Source organism: Alligator sinensis, unplaced genomic scaffold, assembly GCF_000455745.1.
Source record: "Alligator sinensis unplaced genomic scaffold, ASM45574v1 scaffold760_1, whole genome shotgun sequence".
Taxonomy (NCBI): domain Eukaryota; kingdom Metazoa; phylum Chordata; order Crocodylia; family Alligatoridae; genus Alligator; species Alligator sinensis.
The window spans coordinates 77143-97415 of NW_005841989.1; the positions used below are offsets into that span (position 1 = coordinate 77143).

At 47.4% G+C, this 20273-nt stretch overlaps 1 protein-coding gene across 4 annotated transcripts in view; it reads left to right on the top strand.

Moving 5' to 3' along the window:
• ARHGAP32 (Rho GTPase activating protein 32) overlaps positions 1 to 20273 on the top strand; it is a 97899-nt gene that overhangs the window by 66181 nt on the left and 11445 nt on the right. For all 4 annotated transcript variants that reach the window (XM_025201277.1, XM_025201276.1, XM_025201279.1 and 1 more), the window contains exons 3-10: positions 2011 to 2113; positions 5804 to 5948; positions 6422 to 6504; positions 9325 to 9432; positions 11653 to 11798; positions 16424 to 16625; positions 17306 to 17451; positions 18751 to 18825. In XM_025201277.1, coding sequence (XP_025057062.1) covers positions 2011 to 2113; positions 5804 to 5948; positions 6422 to 6504; positions 9325 to 9432; positions 11653 to 11798; positions 16424 to 16625; positions 17306 to 17451; positions 18751 to 18825 — 1008 coding nt within the window. The remainder of the gene's footprint in view (positions 1 to 2010; positions 2114 to 5803; positions 5949 to 6421; positions 6505 to 9324; positions 9433 to 11652; positions 11799 to 16423; positions 16626 to 17305; positions 17452 to 18750; positions 18826 to 20273) is intronic.

The window sequence follows — 20273 nt, forward strand, 5'->3', positions numbered from 1 at the left end:
TAATCCTGTAATTCAGTACTCTGGGCACATTGTACTGCTGTTCTTGGGCTGGGTGCTAACATAGGTCTGTCTGCCAGTGTTGACTGGCAGTGTAAGTGGACGTTGAGGCTCCCATGGCACTCCGGGAGAGCAGGAGATGGCCAGCTCACATGAGCGAGTTGTTTCCAAGGCTCGGTGTGAATTATCGCTTAGTGGATAATGGCTCTGCGTGCCCAACCCTCTCTGCATCTTGCATTAGAAAGCAGCTTGAGGTACAGTAAATATACAAGGTAAAACATCAGATTCTAGACTTCTCTTTCTTAACCCTCTCTTAGTGTCTTAGTTGGAGATGCACCGGTTAACTCCTGGGGCACCATTTAGGATGCCTGCTCCTTTTCTTCCCCTAGTCACTCATCTGCTTCTGCGCCTGATATAAGGTAGGAATGTAGCAGAGAGGCTGGGGGCACAAACAGAGCAGAGCATCTAAGTGCAACGGGGCTCAAAAGAGCAGAGTGACAGGTGGCATTTGCTGTTTGATGCAAGGGGATTTGCCATATGACCTATTCCGAATCTGTCACATGGCAAATTGATAAGACTTGGCATCCAATGTAAGAATAAATCTAGATTATCACCGGGGCTGTTGCAGGGGAGCTCACCTGCTGAGCAGTGCACACGGACTGAGCTTTTCCACGAGGACGTGATGAGCCTCAGGAGGGTTTAATCATAAGTGCTTGCCTTTGCGCAATCCAGCCTTCTATCCCTATTGGAGAGAATCAGCTTTGCTTTTTCCTTGCACTCCTGGGTGAGTGGGTAGTTCACAAAGCAGAAACTGTTGGGTTGAGAAGCCAGCTGGAGGGAGGTGGGGTACAGACAAACGAACCAATTACAGCAAGTTAGCAGGGGGCAGGGGCTTACTGTGCATCGTTCCTTGGTAATTCTCCAAGTGCCTGCTCCTACCTCCCACAGGAAGTGGGAGCTAACCTGGAGCAGCTTAACCCATGATGAAACAAGATGCAAAGAATTACCTTGGAGAAGCTGATGCACAGTAAATCCCCACCCCCTGGTCGCATGCTGCAATTTGTTCATTTGCCTGTACCCTTGGTTGGTGATGCAGCTAAATATCACTGTACATGTCATTGTCACTCCTGCTTTATCTGGGGCTGTCTGTGCACCTGCAGTTGTCTGTGAGCCTGGCAAGTCATGCAGCTCTCTGAGCTCTCCAGGCAGTCAAGCGTATGTCAGTTAATACCCTACCTATTTGCCGATCAAGTTACTAATCACAGAAATGCCAAAAACACAGGGTGGACTGTGGCTTTTTACGCAGCAGTGTAAACCGTTTAGGCCAAGCTGTGGAGAAGAACTGTGCATAGAACTAAACCTGTAGGAGCAATTTTAGGCAGACAGAACTGCTTAGTTTAAAATCATAGAAATCATAGAAATTAAGGGCTAGAAGGGACCTCAAAAGATCGAGTCCAGTCCCCCTCCTCTGGGCAGGAATACTGCTGAGATCAAATGAGCCCAGCAAGGTGTCTGTCCAGTCTCTTCTTGAAGACTTCCAAGGCTGGGGACTGCACCTCCTCCTTGGGAAGTCTATTGCAGATTCTGGTCGCCCTTACCGTAAAGAGGTTCTTCCTTGCATCCAACCTGAAACCATCCTCTAACAGTTTATGGCTACTGCTGTGTCCTTCCTGGGTTGCCCCAGTGAACAGTTTTTCTCCCAGCTCCTGATCTTCACCCATTATGTACTTACAGACGGCCACCAGGTCCTCCCTCAGTCTTCTCTTCCCCAGGCTGAACAGTCCCAGATCCCTTAGTCTTTCCTCATAAGGTTTGTCCTCCAGGAGTTAATCCTCCGCTCTCCCCAGCTCTTCTAGGAGGCGATACAGATTGCTCAGAGTTGATCAGAATTTGTTGAAGACATGGCCTGTCTTTTAAGACGCTCTGTGCTTAGCTTATGAGATAAGGCATCAACACAGCCTGAGAGTAGTCCTCAGTAGCATGGTTAGCTAAACACTCTCACTTTTTCTTTAGTCCCCCAGGTCCTCAAAAGCTGTACTGAATTCATTGAGAAACATGGCATTGTGGATGGAATTTATCGTCTCTCTGGGATTGCATCCAACATCCAGAAACTACGGTAAGGCCATATTGATTGGTATTAGATTAAGTTAATGAATAAAGCACATGCTAATTTAAAATGTTTTGGATTCAGAACCTCAAGCGTTCAGTGATTACAAGTTCTGGGTGTCTTGGGGAACTGACAGGTCCAGCAGCCTCACGGCAATTGTGGGCGATGGTGGTTGCTGTTCTGGAGTCTTTAATATCCCAGCTGTCTTAAAGGAGAGAAGTGAAGTTTTATTTTATAGGAACTCAATGTTGGTCACTGGAACAAGCAAAGTCCCCTGGGACTGGGGAAATGGAGGTTTCCAGGATAGATTGCAATCTCATTCTCTTTGGTTTGTAGCCTAGGGGCGCTACGTTGTAAATCTCAAATGGAGGAGAGTGAATGTTGCTCTTGGCTTTTTGGGCATTAATTCACAGCCGGGCACGTTGCAGGGCTGATCAGGGAAGTCCAGTTCTGCACCATCCCAACCTGTTTTGTTCTTCTCTAAAATTTTCCCATGGTGTTTTCCAAAGCAATGTTTTTACCTTAATGTTTTCATTAGACAACTCCCCAAACAGCCCACAGGGATCACCTTGCTTATTTACAGAAATACTCAACTGTCGAGTTTTCTGAGATGGCAGGAAGAAGAGAAGGATGAGTAGGATACAATGTGAAGACTGTTCTGATCTTTCATACTAGTCACTGTCAGTGTGCTCAAATATTTGATTAGTACAGGACACGCTGCTGTGACTCCAGCTTGGAAGCAGCGTATTGGTCTGTTTGTAAAGTCAGATCTGATATTTCTTGATTAACGAGATTCATGTTTTTAATAATCAAGTACATGAACTCGTGAAAGTGTAGGCTTTGGTAACTCAAGACATTAGAGCATTTCTTTCACCGAGGAGCTTTTCTTAGCGCTTCTTAGAGCAGTTCTGTCTCAGTGGCAGTGCAGCAGGACCTTTTATGTGGTTGATGGGCAAAATCAAACCATTGCCACAAGCCGGTATGCTCAATTCCAGCATCCTAGGCCTGGCCTTGCTTTTGAGCTACCATCAAGGAGATTTTATTTGTGAGTAACATTCTTCCTAGCATCTAGAAGAAATATCAGAGAGCTATTAACATTCAGTGCAGAGAAATGTAACTTTTACAGGAATTTAAATGGATCACAGAACTATAGCAGAGTCAGGTGGCAGGGCCCTCAGGTCACATCTAAATCAATCCCTTGCTCAACCTAGAGCCACCCCTGACAAAGATCAAGGAAATCAAAGAGATCAAACACTTTTTCTGGCGTCTCTTTCAGGGGAGGAGGAAGTCCTCATACAGATATTAGGCTGAGTCCTCCACCCAGCATATCCACAGAAAATGAGGGTTGGAAGGCACCTCAGGAGGTCACATCTAGTGCAACCCCCTGCTCAAAGCAGAACCAGCCCCAACTAGATCACCCCAGCCAAAGCTTTGTCTAGCCGTGTCTTAAAAACCTCCAAGGATGGAGATTGCCCAACCTCTCTGGGTAACCTGTTCCAGTGTTTTACTACCCTCCTAGTGAGAAAATTCTTCCTAATACCTAACCTAAGATATTATCATCTCAGTGGCTTGGTTATACATAGAGCTTCTCCATAGTTAGGGGCTAAAGAACCACCCCTCCTATCCTGTTGCAGCAGAGCTTCCCTCTTTCTGCTACCACTCCTGCACATCCCCTTGGAAAAGAAAAAGCCAGCAGATCCAGTCTGCTTGGGTGCAGTGATCCCATGAAGAATACCCCACATCCTCCCCCGCGTATTGCTTCTGCTTAGTTGATGTTGGGATTAGGGCTCAGGATTTGGCTATCAGGGAGCATAGTGCATTACCAGGAGCAGAGTGAGCTTTGTCCCACGGACCATTTAACTGCCCATGAAGGCTCTTGCTCAAAGTTTTCTCTCTCCCGAGCTTGCAGGAACAACACGCTCCTTTGTGAGCTCCCTCTTACTCCTGTGCATCCAGGAGCAGGGAAGAAGTTTCTGTACTAAATATAAGTAAGTGATGAGTCAAAGATGCTTGTGGGAGCCAGATAAAACGAACACTAAAGATTGTGGCTGCAGTGAATCAGTCAGGCAGCGGGGAGTGAAACCCTTCATTTCCATGTCCCGCTTTGCCTTCAGGGTGAAGAGCTGGGGTGGGCTGCATTTCAGCTGCTCATTATCAGATGCTTACCTCTGGACATTAATCCTGAAAAGTCCCCTTCTGCCTCCTCCTGATGTAGAAACAACTTTCCTAAAACAACCCAAGCAGCTGGGGCATGGGAGGGTAGTGCACCTTTTGGATACCACTCAAATTGTCTACAAATACATTTGTGTCTAAGCCTGTACCTGAATGTCCCTGCTTTTCCCAGGAAAGCTTTTCCACGGGGCATAGGCCTGATGTTACAGTCAGGGCTGACTGGTTCAGGGACCACATAATGCAGTCCGCATTAACCAGAAAAGCCACAACAATACACACACACCTCTCTGGCTGGGTTGTGGTAAACACTGCAACTCATAGCAAGACATCACGTGCAGTATGGAGCTACACGGGGTGCCTTAGTGCTGGCACTTGGGTTGCTTTATCCATGACTGCAGGAGACAGACCCAGTGCGCACAGCAAGGAAACAATAAACTTTGATAATGTTTTCTGCAGCTGGTAAGTGGAAGAGCCACGTGCGGCTCCGGAGCCGAGTCTGAGGACATGGGTACAAGATGGTTCCACTGCGCAGCACAGTGAGGACCTGAAGTTTCAGGCAGGCCCTAGAAATGTGCTGTAGCACTGAGCATGCATTGCCATCCACTTCTACAAAGCAGAAGGGTGATGTAGCTGGGTAAGAGACCAACCAGGGTTGTGGCGTGGGTAGGACTATCCGTTGAGCATGGGAGCAGCCTGGATTCACAGCTTGAAGAGTCTTGTGAGGAGACAAGGCTTCGGATGCAGCAGTCATGTTCTCACTGCTCCCAGTGGCCGGACTTGCCACGCTAGTCCCAGCAAATCTGTCCTGGCTAATTTGAAACATCAATTTCCATGCACATATTCCAGTGGGGAGCAAGCCTTGCCAGCCCTGGCCCTCACAGCGCGGTTTTTGTTTCATAAACGTTTGTGCTTTGGGTTTCTCCCTCTCCCTCCCTATGTGAAAACCAAGAGAATATGCAGGGATTTTCTTCATGTGGTTCCTGGCTCCTTTCCCTCCTGCCGGCAGAGGCTTGCCGGGCTCTCGAGCTTGCATCCAAGGAATTTCTGCACACAGTAGTTTTGATGTACAGCAGCTGCTGATGGGTCTGGTGTCCAACATTGCTTCTAATTTTGATTTCCAGGTTTTCAAAATTTAAGGGGGATTGAGCTTTCATTTTGGCCCCTGGGGAATTTCACCCAGGCGGTTCCCAGTCAGAATCGTCAGCGCTTCCCATGTAAGCGATCTGCATTAGAATTGAGAATGTACCCTTAAGACTCTTAGTGAAGGGTGTCTGCACTGTTACCAGAAAACTGATTTCTGGGCTAGCCAGACAGCTGTAAAACCAACTGAAAATGCCTCAGAAGACAGCGTCTCATTTCGGAAAAATGTGAGCTTGCAGCAGCATAAACGTGACTCTTGTGGCTTTGGCTCTTGCTCATTTATTTTTTCCTGTAAACCATGTCCTCACCGTCCTCCGACTGTAATTTGTTTTGGGCTTCTTTGCTCCCTTCTATCCCCCTGCACCCATCTCCTTTTTTTGTCTCCAGCCACGAGTTTGACTCTGAGCAGATCCCCGACTTGACTAAAGATATTTACATCCAAGATATCCATTGCGTGGGCTCCCTCTGTAAGCTCTACTTCCGGGAGCTCCCGAATCCCCTGCTCACGTATCAGCTCTATGAGAAGTTCTCAGTAAGTATAAGCACGCATGGTTCATTTTCCAGCCAACTCGCCTGTTCCCAGTGCTGTTCCCAGGCACTGCAGTGTCCACACACAATGCTCCAGTTTTGCATCCGCCTTGACCGTTTCTTTCCCAGCATCTAAATATCTCTGTGCCAGTGTATAAACACTAGATGAACAGTACTAACTCGCTCCAGGGAGGCCCTGCATCTAGGACATTTAAGGGCTATAATGATGGCTAGCACCACCAGGCTAGCAGCAGAAGAAGTCTTTCTGTGCCATCAGAGCAGAACTTGCAGGTCCCTGGACCAGCTACACTGTAGCTCTGTCATAACAGTGGTTGTGCTTAAGTCTGTCTCTGAGGTACAGGGATACCAGAGTGCTGGGCCCTGCCTAGCAGCTTAGGTAGGAAATCCCTTAAATAGTACAACCCTGTGCACTGTCCACGTTTGTCAAAATCTTACTGATTTATTACATTGTTTTAGGATGCTGTTTCTGCTGCTACAGATGAAGAACGATTGGTTAAAATTCACGATGTCATCCAGCAACTGCCTCCACCTCACTACAGGTTAGTGTGCGTGGTTGCACCATGCTTTCGGTCCTCAACCTGTCTACAACAGAGGGGTCACCGGCCTGTGCTGACGTGACAGCACATTATGCTAGATGTCAGGACTGAAGTAGCTGAGTTTGAGGAGCGTACACCTGTTGCTGAAAGGGACACCTGGCATTTTTGTGTGCTTTCCAACTCCCCTTTCCCCCCTCTCTCCACACAGAAAGCTGGTTCCTGAGACAGCATTCTTCCTGCATGCATCAAATTATATGGTTGAGCACACTTGGAAGGATTTAAAGCTGTAAAGCGGACTTCTATTTTAATTAGAGCAGTAATAAGACACGCATTCCATACATAAAGCATCTCTGATGTTTCCTACAAAACATGCCATAAGGGGCTACACCAGTGTCTGATTTAATTAAGGTGGCTGGCAGGACTTTGCACAGGGTATTTCTAATGAGGAGGTAATAAATTAACTATCTTGAAAAAACTTCAGAGTGAGTGTAGTGGAGCAAGCAGCAGGTTCAGACCTTCAGCATGCCTTACTGGGCAGAGTCTGGGATCCAGGGTTAAGCTGGGCCGGTGAAGTTATGGAACAGAACAAGCAGCGTGGTACTGCCGGTGTGAAATGCCCTCTGTGCAGCTGATGTTTCTAACTAGCACTGTTGGCAGAACACCCTGTTTGTCAGGGCCATGAGCCATTTGCCTCAGAGCCAATTACAGGTGCATGCATTGCCTTTGGCTGTGCCTTTGCTTCCAGTGTCCACTGTAGCCTGTTTGTGACATCTGACTAGTGGTTTTTATCCTGGGCTGGTGGAGAGTTGACCACCCACCTTCTGGCCATATCGTCACAAGGACCAGGTCTCTCCTATCCCCTGCGGTTGGCATAACTGAGCTGTCCCTCTGCGTGGCTTCAGATGCCCTTGATCGACCAATAAATCCAGCTCGGCATTTGCATGGTCCAAGTGTGCAGTAAGCGACTGTGCTGTGCCGTTTGCACCATCTCATTGGCCAAGTGGGCCTCTCGGCCTTTCTGATAGTTCTGCAGTCCTGCAATGAGTCCTTATCAAGCCAAGGGCATGTTGGCTTTCCCAGCCCACCCAGGCTTGTTCAAGCGGTCGTAGCAGATGCTTCTGAAATCACTCTTTGTCTTCATCTGTCTTGCTATCAAAGCAGAGTGCTTGACAAGGGACACAAACTTGGTTGGAAAATGGCTGAGAGCCTGACTTTCCCATCCATGTGGAATAACTGTGCAGCCAGTGCTCCCTCTAGCGGGGATTGGGCAGAGCTGATGATTCACTCCAGGTTTCCTCGAAGCATTCCTGAGGCTTGGCACTGCTGCAGTCAGACTTTTTGGAAGGAGGAAAGTGCCTTTTTATTCTAATAATCTTTGGCCATGAGAGAGATCTTGTGCTGTAATCATGGTGCTTGGCAGCCTGGGCTGGAGAGGGGCTTTTGCAAACCGTGGAGGATTTTGTCCCCTTTCATTTCCAGTAGATGTGGACTTCGTAGCCTAATGCCTTGTTCTTTGCACATGAGAACAGAAATCAGGCCTGGGGGGTTAGAAAGCTCCAGTGCTGGGCAGAGACTGCTTGGGTGTAGCAGCTCAAAAGGCTTTGACCTGCCCACTGCCTTGCTGATAAGGGCACAGGGTAAGAAAGTGAGACCTGGAGTGCTTCTTAGGGAGACATGAGATCATCTCCTGATTCATGCCATGCTCCTCTAGTGTTTCTGCTGTTGCTCGTGGAGCAGGGGACAGCTCATCAATATTCTCATTAATGCAAGAACAGCTTTTCCTGCACCGTTGATTTTCTTTACCTTGCACTTACACACGCAACCCTCCCCACTAGCACCAAGCAGGACTGAACCCACTGCTGATTGTGAGAAATTTATCTGACTCTTGATCATGCCTGTCGGTGCTTGTCACTGAACGGGGAAGCTTGACCTTGTATCATCAGATATGTGTATACCTAACTGTAGGCACCCATCCTGTACACAACAGCACACAATCCTACCGTGGTACTTTAAAGGCAGGACTTTCAAAGGAGCTCCGACATATCTTCTACCTTACAAAAGGATAATGCGCTAAGCCCTTTCCATGAGTGTCACAACACAGCCGGAAACTTGCCAGACCCCGGTTCTGCCAGGTCAAATAGAGTGGAAGTGAGTTACTGCTGTTGCACAACCTCATAGTTACGTGGCCAAGTGATAAATGTGCAGAATGAGGGGCAGTTTCCTGCAGCGTGCTGTGATAGTGGACTCATGGGGGACTCCTCAAATGGAGGAACAGTCTGCTACAAGTGCTTTGAAACCTTACAATGACAACAGGAGATGGAAAAGCAGGAACAGTAGAAACAGCGTGTCGCAGACCAGGAATCCAGAGCTAACCACCCCTCACAGAAACACGTGCCTGAGTTACAAGAGTCTGTCAACCCTGGAACAGCCTCATCAGCCATCTTTGGAGTCACAGATAAAGTAATCATGGAAGACAATCGTCCTTGACTTCAAGGGACTGCATCTGCTGCTGATGTTTTGGCCCCTGTCAAGTTCTGTTTAACTGCCCGCTATGTTCTGCAATGCTCACATATGCCTCTGTTTGCCCTTTCTCTGCCTTCAGTTGGGCAATCAGGAAACCCAGACACAAATATTTGCCCAAGGCAATTTTTTTTGCCTTGCTTGGTGCACATCATTCCTGACGCCTTGATTTTTTTTTTTGCTACCGCACAAATGCATATTAACTGTGTGTTTTCTGTTCTTGAAATTGCAGCATGGCATGCTAATTGGTATTGAGCGATTGCCTATCTGTTAACAGATTTTTGCATATCTCTCATTTTCCAGGACACTGGAGTTCCTAATGAGGCACTTGGCTCGTCTAGCTGATTATTGTTCCATCACAAATATGCACACCAAGAACTTAGCAATTGTCTGGGCACCAAACCTCCTAAGGTAGTAACTCTTCCCTCCCCCTGTCCCCTGTCATTTTTACATTCAACCCTACTTTGCACCAACTTCTTGAAATTAAACACTGTCAACCAGCTAAACAAACATAATGATGTGTTCTCTAGTCGGGCAACTGCAAGCACCCAAAACACTGGTGACGTCTAAGGGGTGCATACGGGTGCATGTGCACCCTCTGAGCATGGTGGGGCACCCCCTGCGAAAAGGCGCTGCTGACACTGCTGGCGGCACCTGCGGGAGGGCGGCGCTCACAACTCCCCCCATCACTGCTGACCGCCAGTGGTGTTGGCGGGCGGTCCACTGTCGGCGGTGTCTGCGGGTGGTCGCTGACCACCAGTCGATGCTCACCACACACGCCCCCTGCCACCACTGCTGACAGCACTGCCACCGCCTGGGGGTGCACACGGCATTCATGACCCAAAAAGCACTGAACTCCATCCTCCAAAGGCTTCCATTATACTATGCTTACTTGGGCAAAGGTCCTTTTGCTTTTTGAGGGGAGAAAGGGAGCAGGGGTTCCTGAATAAGGGCTTCAGAATAGGGCAGGATTGGACCCAATTGGTCAGATCCTCAACTGGGTTAAATAGCATAATTGTCATTGACTCCTGGAGAGCTGCACTGATAGGTAGTGATAGGGGAGAGTTTGAAGTGATTTTGGAGATTCGTTTGGTTAACGATTCCCTGTGAATGCAAAGGACCAGACTTAGTGACCGACAAGTCTCCTTCCAGTCCCGTGTTCCTGTGATGACATGATCTGGCCCTTTGGACCTGCTTGTTCTTTTGCATCAGTTGAACTCCACTGGCTTCAAAAGAATGACTCATTTATATAGAACTGGCCTTAGAAAAATGGCGTCCTTGTAGTTTGGCACCCTGCCCTGCGGCACCTCAACTCAGCTGCACTGCTACAGGCAGAGGCAGGTGGGGAGGGGAGCACAGCTACCTGGGCAGGTGGTCCAATCTCCAGCTCATCTCTGTCCCTGGCCACTGTTGTAGCCACCCAGGTGCCCGAGCGCCCATGTGGAGCCACCACAAAGGCTGGGAGTGATCGTGACACCTCCAGTGCAGCTGCGTGGTCAGCCCTGGCCAGGTTGGGGGGAGAGGAGAAGGGAGCACAGCTGTCTGGTGAGATGGCCATGTCCCCAGCTTCATCTGCAGCACTGTGGGCATCTCCCCGGCTGCATGATGGGGGCCAAGGAATGTGCTTCCACAGCCATCCGTACTGCCCGGCTCAGCTCGTCCTGAGCAGCTTCTAGAGACTTTTCCCTGAGACATCTTTCCCCCTCCTTTGGCAAGATGTGAATAATGTGTCCTTGGGTCATCCAGGAAAACTTGTTGTATTCTATGACCCAACCAGCTTTCCATTGCATCAATCTCTATAGTCTGACTTAAATGCTTTTGGCTAGTGGGTATCAGCGGTGTGGAAATAGTCTTGGATAAATACTGTCCTCTAGAATTGGCTGTGACTCACATTACAGTTCTAACTTTCATCATTTGAAAGCAAATCGCTGCACTCTCATTTTGTGGTATTAGTTTCTAGCCTGTTTTGTTACCAGAGTGAGAAATGAGTCATTGATTTCCTCGTGTGCAGTTAACGAGTGTAAGCAGGCTTCTTTTTTCTGGTAATTTTGTCTTCCCACAAGTGATGAGAAAAAAAAAAAGTTCTCTTGCTTGTGTGGCCTCTTGAACTGCAGTGCAGGGTAGGGGGGGACTGGAGGGGGACTTGCTGAGCAGTACTAGTTGAAGAAGTTTCCAGCTCATTAAAAAGGCCACAGTGAACTTTTAATGAAGCTGCATTTTAAAATGAATGCATCTGCTCCCTCGAATGGAAGGAAGGAGACTGATCATGCTTACACACTGCCATCGTCTCGTGCAGCCTTAGTGCTCTCTTCAGTCTCTGTAGCTGCAACAGGTGCTCCCCTCTTGCCATCCCCAACCCCAGTTCAGGCTCGTGTCTTGTTCTCACTAACTTAGTAGGAGTCTTCACAACCACAAACTCAGCCTGCTTATTTGTACAGCACTGTGAAGGGCTCATTTCTCTGATATAACTAATTTAAAATGCTGGATGGGCCCAATGCGTAGCCTAGCCTATAAGTGTAGCTAAAGTCTTAACTGCCCAAGCCACTGTGTGCTGTAGCCCAACAGCAGCTGAGATGACTTATGTGCCCTCTGCATTGCTAATAATATGTTCACCTTGTCTTCCTTTCCAAGGTCAAAGCAGATCGAGTCTGCCTGTTTCAGTGGAACAGCTGCCTTCATGGAGGTGCGAATCCAGTCGGTGGTTGTGGAGTTCATCCTGAATCACGTAGATGTCCTCTTCAGTTCCAAACTCAGCTCAGTCATACGAGATGGGGCAGGTGCGTGCCTTCCTCCGTGGTTTCCACTCGACACCAATTAATGGCAGAGTTCAAGTGAAAACTCTTCCCTCTCCAGGAGCAAAGGAAATTTGGAATTGTTTTATACAGTGAAAGCGCAGACCCAAGTTTTCAGACTCGATTGCCTTGAGTTGGTCATTATAGCTTGATTTGAGGGATGCCTGGGCACCTTCTTCTAGTGACCATTAGGTAGTTGAGGGAACTCCACACAACTGTAGGGCTGGACCTCTTGACTTGGTCAGAGCAACTGCTTCTATCTCTCTTCCTGTGATTCACAATTGTTTCTCGATCCTGACCGTTAGAACTCTTTGCTTATGAAAGGGATGTGTTCGGGTCTGAGGATAGTTTTAATGAAGCACTTTCTCCTAGATGCTCATCTACTCAAGGTACTTTTGCAGTACAGGCTGGTACACTGGGATGCATACACCTGCTATTACAGCCAGCATTTTCTAAGTGCTGAAAACATGGCAGATGAAAAAAAGTGGACTGACCTAGAGAGGATCCACAACTCCCACTGACTTTAGCAGCCGGTGTCAGTGCTCAACGCTTCTAATAATTTCTTAGGTGCCTAACTTCAGACACCAAAACACTGAAGTTTTTGGCCCTGCGTCATAGGAACCATTTTAGTTTTTTAACTACCAGACTAGTTGATGTGTACATTTTCCACATGCCTTTCAGGAATTCATTAGTATGGCTCTCAGTTGTAAGCTTCACAGCCGTTTCCTTGTTTGTCACGTAGCTAGCGCCAATTCTGGTGTACAAGCGGTGTCTGCATCTGTAGGATGAGGCTGTGAAGCATCCACTGGTGGGGAGGGATTAGCAATGAACTGCAGCATATTGCACAAGGCATTGGGATAATTGAAGCATTACCTATTTGTTTGGCCATGGTTTGTTATACAGGTTAATCTCACTCCTCCCACAGCTCTACCATGTTATACCAAGGATGAATTTTACTCCATATGTTAGATCACTGTGAACAACGCACAGATTGTTTTTAAGAGGCATTAAATATCAACTAGCTGGTTTAATATATCTCACCCTTAGTATAAAAGGGTGCATGGTGAGCAGTTAGTGCTTGGTGAGCAGTTGCAAGCATGAGTAGCCAGCTTATTCCCCAGTATATTTCTCTGCCTTGGCTTCCTTTACTTCAGGTTAGCAAATCTACTATCAGTCCAGCTTTGCTAGGTTGGTTCTCTTCTAAAACAATAGAAGCGAGTGCTTTGCTCAGCTGTACTAAGAGCCCTGCTTGAGCAATACATGCATGTTTCCAACCTGAGACTGGCTCATCTTTCCATATTCATTGCACTCACTCTAGGGAGTTTTCTGCCGGGGGGAAGATAATTAGTTGGCCCGAGTTCTTAGCCTGTTCCTGAGTTCAGAATGGAGTGTGTTAATGCAGGCGGTTGTTTAATTTGTTGGTCATTCTCAGGGAGTGCCTCAATGCTGAGCGGCGGGTCGGGGCTTGTTGCAGGGTATCAGCAGCGCTCAGGGAAGCACGCAGCATCCTTGCCAGTGCTCCACATGCATCTCTCTGGAGGTGATGGGTGAAGGGTGTGGCGGGTCAGTAGGGGACGCTCCTGTGACCCACCTCACTGCGCCTGACCACCTTCCAGGCTCTGAGTGCCTCCCTGGGGGTGCCTCGCATCCGGCTGACCCCCTTCCTGGAGCACACCCGCTAGCCTGGGGTTCCACTGCCACCACCCAGGGCTGCACTTAATTCTGGCTCTGTGCGCCCTGGGAAACACAGGCCTAGTAGCCCTCGAGGGTACTTGGTTCACTTCAAGAACTTGGGATGCTTCCCTCAGTCAGAAGCATAAGTAGTGAGTGGTCTCCCTTAGTCAGCCAAACCAAGGGGACCCCCAGGCATAATCTAGACCCACTCCCAATAAGTCTCCCACACTAGGAACAAAGGAGAACTTTATTGGTTACAAGGGGTAGGGTTAGAATAGGGTGCAGGGTAGAGCAAGATCAGAAATCCCATAGAGCAAACTCCTGTGGCTGGGTAGCCTTTGATCACACATCTGAGTTACTGCAAGCTATATATCTAGTTAGATCTCAGTTAGCTTACTCACAAGTATCATCCAGAGGCAGGTGGAGATTCCCTCTGGAGGCAGGCGGCAGTTCCTTGATCATGAGTTTTGAGAGAGAGAGCAAGTTTCAGATGGTACAGCTCTTCTCCCTCTCTGAGTCTTCCTCACGGCTGGCGGCCCCTCCTCCTGGGCAGTCCTTAACTTAAATAGCCCTTGTGACCTCATTTACCCAGTCCAGTGGAGGCCAGCACCTGTTGGCTGTCAGCCAACCAATTTGAAATGCATCACTAGTTGCTGGGCAGACTGGCAGTTCCTAGCTCCCCAGGGAGCAAGCCCCTCACCCAGGTATGTGATACCAGTCACGTAGGCAGAGGAAGCAGGTTTCCCCCCATCCCTCAGGAATGTATCCAGCTCAGGTTACTTAAAGAGAGAGGGTAAGGTGTGTATCCTCTGCTGGGCCCATCCTAACCAAATTGTCACAGAGCAGAGTTTTTGGGGAGAAACAGAGGTGGCCTTCTGCCACAAAGGAAAAGGAAATGTATTGGTGCAAGATCTCCATTGGCCTCTGATGTGAGCTCAACCGTGGTTCCCGAACTTGATTTAAACAATTCCAGCTGAGACCATTTCTAACATGGTGTGAGTGGCCACTGAAGATCAGCCTGGGTTGGGACAAGATTTCTGGAATTTGGTACAATCCTTGTACTAGACTGGATGGTTGGCAGCACAGAAAAGCATTTACATTTGACTCAAAGGCCACTGCAGACACGCGCATGTGCACAATTTATCCAGGGTTGTGTTACTGCCGGTACTGATTCCTCTTGCTGAGCAACATCAGTGAAGCTGATGGGGGGCTGTCCTGTTAGCATTTCAGAGTTCAGACTCCAGAGGAGGGGGTGGTTATAACAGCTGTGTGCACAGGTTTAGATACTTAAACTCTGCTCTAAGTTTCATCTGCAGCAGGATTTCCCCATTTTTTTCCAGTTGTAACCTGGTGGACAGAGTCATTAGTGTCCAGGCTGCAGTTATCAGGGGACAGGGATTTACTGCCTCTCTGCTCCTCTTCAGTAACTGTCTCTCTCTCATCCCAGGGTGGCAGGATTCCCAACCCAAAAACATTTTACTGAAAATCTTCAAATTTTTTACAGACAAAAACTTGCTTTACTGATATTTTTTCCACAATGTAAAGGGAGTGCAAAGTACAAAAATACACAAGTTATTTATGTAGGTCATGGGCACAAGAGCACTTCAGTCCCCTCCCCTATGCCCCAGAAGCCAGACACTTAATAAAAATCCCAATATCATTAAATACAGGCCTACTGCTACAGCCAAGAGCCTGATAGCCCTTTCTCATTGCTGCTGCAAAGCTGTTCCCACAGACGCCTGGATGGGGGCGGTGGAACATGCAGGGGATGTGCACACTCCACAAGGTGGGCAAAGGGAAGAGAAGGGACCTTGAGCAAAGGATGGGGATGGGGACGTGCCAAGCCCGACCCTCTACTCGGTAGACCCAAAGCATTGCTGGAAATGCCTGAAGGTCCCAGCGGGCAGCAGTGGTGGGAGCAGGGTTCCCATCCATCAGCAAATTTTACAGACATCTAAATATTTTTATGGATAATCACTTTCAGCCACTTCCTTTTTTCTATGGATGGGTGCCAACCAGGGTGAGAGCAAAACTCAGCCTGCAAGGCTAAGCTGTCCTGGTCTAGCTTCCTAAGGCTGTTTGTGTGCTGGTAACTACCCCAGGTTAAGTAAGAGCCAAAGAGGTCAGTTTAGTCCTGTTTCTTTCAGGGATACACTGCATTCACATATCATGGGGTAATTCTGGGGACACAGACATTTACCCCAGAGCAGCTGAGGGGCAGCAAAAGGCCTGTCCTCTTGTTTAAGGACATATTGGATAATTGCAGGCTTGGAACGACTGAGGGATTTGTGGGGTTCACAACTATTGCAACCCCAAGTTAAGAACTACAGATCTGTAAGGAACAGTGACATAAGAAGTGTTCAGCCTGCTTACAACTTCCAGAAAAAAAGAAGAGGAGAGAAACAGTCAGGCTTCTTCATTTCATCACTACCAACAGGCCTTTTAGTATTGATTAAAGCAGGCAATCATGACAGTAAAATAGAACTGGCTCCTGTTGCAATGCCTAGGTTAGCCATTCCTCATTGCATGTTAGACTAGGAGTGCAGGCCACTATAGCTGGTAGTTACTGAAATGACAAGCATAGGGTTTTGAGCCATCCCATAGGATAATTACAGATAAACCTGTGTTTAGGGTGCAGAGGTGGTTAAATAAAAATATGCAATAGAACAGTTACGTTTAAGCCCTATAGGCTTTTTGTATTGAACCAGATTAGACTTCTGCTTTTATATTATTTAAGGCCAAAGCAATTATTTGTGCCTTTTTATACTCATTCACACGCACCCCTAGAGCACAGCTGGAAGCAGGGTTGGTCTTTTCTTGTTGTCCTTGGGATTACAAGGTCCCAGGAAAATGTGCTACCACCAGTCCCTGGGTCTTGCTTTTCCTCCAGCTGCTCCTCCCTGAACCTCTTCCTTGCCTCTGGTTCCCCTTTGCAGGTCACAGCTCCTTATCGCGGCCCAAATCGCTGCTGGTGTCATCTCCCTCCACCAAGCTGCTCACGCTGGAGGAGGCCCAAGCACGGACACAAGCCCAGATCAACTCCCCTATTGTGGCAGACAGCAAATACATCGAAGTAGGAGAAGGCCCCGCAGCTCTGCAGGGGAAATTCCACACGGTCATAGACTTCCCAGCTGAAAGGTAAAGGCGTTTCCTTTCAGCAGGTTTTCAGTTCACAGTGATTCGACCTTAGAGGGCATTGCTTATACGAACAATGTATACAGGATCATAGCCAAGCTCCCACTCCCACTGGGAATCAGGCTGTTCTGTCCTTGTGAGAATGTAGCAAGACATCCATAGATGTCTGAGGGGTAAATTCAGCTGCAGTAAACTGGCTGTGCAATTTTTTTCCCCCACTCAAGACATAGTTAAATCCATAAAGCCAAGCTCCTTGTATAGTTATGGATATGTGCACACTAAGTCATTTGTGCTTAGGTGCCAACCACAATCCTACCTCTGTAAAGGTCCAAAATGATTAAAACAAAGCCTAGTTCCATAACTTGAAGTGCTCAGACAGACAGTTGCCTGTAGGAGAGGGCCCTTATTCAGGCCCTGTGTATTGCTCTGCTGCAGGCAAGCAGAGAACAAGTCCTTTAGGCAGGAGCTCAGTCAGGTTTAATGAACTCCAGACTGCACCTGTCCAGGCAGGGGCGTGCCAATGCCCTTCACTGCTGAAAGAGGCACATGTCAGATGTGCTAAGCCTCGTTCCAGCACCTGGCTCGGATGGAATTGGGCTTGGCATTTAGGATATAGCAACTGGCAGTGTGCCTTGAATGTAAACCCTTCTTCCCCCCACCCAACCCCTATTCTCTCACTCCAGAAAAAGACCACCCAACAAGATGAAGAAGTCCCCAGTGGGTAGCTGGCGCTCCTTCTTCAACCTGGGCAAATCGTCTTCTGTGTCCAAGCGCAAGCTGCAGCGCAACCCAAGTGAGCCCTCCGAGATGAAAGCCATCGCTCTGGCTGGTGAGACCCTCACGAAAGCCTGACCTGGGCTTGCAGTATGGCTCTATCCCCCTCTAGCGTTTAGTCCAGGGACTGAAGTCCGAGCCTTTCAGCAGTCAGATGTGGGCTCTTCAGCACAGAGTCATGCTTTTAAAGCCAGGGGCTGCAGGTTCAGTCCCCATCCAGGGCTGTTGCGTTACAAAAATAGCAAAACGGCTACACTCTTGTTAACTCACAACACGCAGGGCTGACTGTCAAAGGTTTTTCTACCCAAGAAACTGTACTGGCATTGCTGTTTTACCTGTACCTCATAACTCTGCCCCTATAGAGTTTCACTGTTGAGTTAGGATGCTGTTTGCAGGTTCAGCTTTTACTGGTACACGCTGAAGTGGAAATGGGTATCTTTAGTACACAATGAACGCCCACACAGAGCAGTGCCAGTCAGCGTCTCCCTGTAGACACACCATGCATATTTCTACACACATTACAATCTTAGGAATATTCCTATCTTTTGCAAAAGAACTACATGAGAGAGGTTTGTGAGTATTTCTGTCCAGATTCTCTTAAATTACATCTTAACATATTTCAAAAAAAGACCAACTCAGATTTCCTGGAGATTGAGACGTTGATTTTCTTTTTTTCCTAATATAAAATGAAGTTTGAGACAAGGCACAAAAGTCCCAATATGACCTTGGGCCAATGTCATGACAAGATGGACTCAAAAATACCAAACTTCCCCAAAGCCTTGAGCCTATAGTTAATGCTTATTCAGAGCTCTTAAAATGTATGGCCTGGGATCTTCTCTGCTACAAACCAGTTTTGTGTCAGGCTAGCATCACAGACAAGCCATAACATTCATATAATAACGGCAGAGGCATCCTTTGGATGGAGGGAAGTAAAGGGGGCCCCTCTGAGACTGCTGGAGGAGAGGGGATAGAGGTGAGGATACTCATCTACACCAAAGATCCCCGGAGCTATTAGTTTTTTTTCAGCTAGCAGGGAGCTGTGGCTAGGGTACTCCTCAGCGCATGCCTGCCCTTCTGACAGTTCATATCTCTTGTATCATTTTCTCTGTCTGGGATGTAGATGCTAAAGACTAATCTCAGTAGGTGCTGAGAGCTTATAAAGTTTTCTTGCCCAGTGGCCTGAGGCAGTGGCAGCATGATGCTGGATACCACTTCTCTCTGTGACTGGAGGATGATAGAAAAGCCAAATGTTATTAAGAGCATGGTACTGATGCCATGAGCCCATTTGTGTCCTCGTTCTGGGAGCGCATGGCAGACTGTGAACGACTTCTCAGTCTCGATTTTGGTTCTTCAGGTGGAAGAGGAGATAGCGGAACGCTCCGCTCAGCTAAAAGTGAGGAGTCTCTCACTTCTCTGCATGCTGTTGATGGTAAGATGGAAATACAGTTGTTTTCTGAGGGTGGGGTAATTAAACCAAGGCAGCATGGACACCTGTGTGAGACTGTGAATATTCTTGGTATTTGATAACATAGATGGGAAGTCCTACAAATAAATTCTGCGGCTTCTCCACTACAATTCTTTATAGAGAGCTAGCATTCCCAGGCATCCTATTGCCAAACAGGTTGCCCCCTGTTCTGCTAATTCCTTTCTGATTATATTTCGGCAATTATTAATTATTATTATTTCTCCAATATCCTGTTCCTTTTTTGCACGCATAGTTCTTACTATCAGCAACTTAGCAGTGCAGATGTAGCCAGACATCACTGGTGGATGTTGGCATTGCTTTATAGCGTGAGGGAACCAAGCTTTGGTCATACACTTTGTGAAGGAGCTAGTACAACTGCATAATGAATTAGAACACCTAGCTGACAAGAGATCATGTTAAATCCAGGTTGCTTTCTCCTTGGATTTCAGTACAACACTAAAAGGCATGAGAATAAACCCATTGCAGGCAAACCAAAGCTCAGCAGGTGTAGGTTGGACTGAGTTACTTTTTATAGGCAATTTCAACACATAAGAAAAATGTGGGAAAAGCCTTAGACATGCTGTATGTAAAAAAAAACCCAGTTATTTTAGAGGGTGGAATAGCAAAGGGAGTAAAGCAACTTTATACAATCTAGGGTAAAACTCACTGGATTTCATTTTCAAAATGAGGAAAAAAGCAGTATGTACCATCCAGGATGCATGGACTAACTATCAAACAGACACAAGAAACAACTTCATGTGTTTCTGCTTGTAAGGTCTGCATGTTGCATTCTTTTCTGGCCTTTATAGAGAACAAATTGCATAGGATTAAACTGAGTTTAAAAGAATTACAACATAAGGGTTTCTATAATGCTGCCCGTCACTATCGAGTGAAAGCATTCAGTGAAGGAAAAACAGGGTGACCTCTCCAAATCTCTTCTGGTAGGAAACAAGTGACTAAAAGCAGGGGTCTGGGCAGTGAAATATGTTCACATGCATTAAACGTAAAGCTCAGTGTAACCTTAACTGTTCTCCAAAATTAAGAGCCGTGATGCTTTTTAAGCAACTGATAAAGGAGTAATGGATTACAATTGCTGGCTGCTGCTGTCTGGATACCAGGCCAGTGCACTTCAGAGATCTTTTTTTAACTCCTCAGATCTCAAATAAAATGAAATAAACACATCCTGTTTTCCCTTAACCAGCATTTCTGATCAGATCTGCACGTGCTAACATTCACTTCCTCGGCCTCTTCCCGCTTCCTGTGCCTAAAAGGGGCACTGGGAGGAGAGGGAATTATCCAAAGAAGCATTACTTTTCTGGTCTAAACCATGCTGGGATGTGGGCACATTTGCAATTAGCTCATTTCAGAATAAACTGCTTAAAAACAGCTTGATCCAGAAACAGGACTTGGTT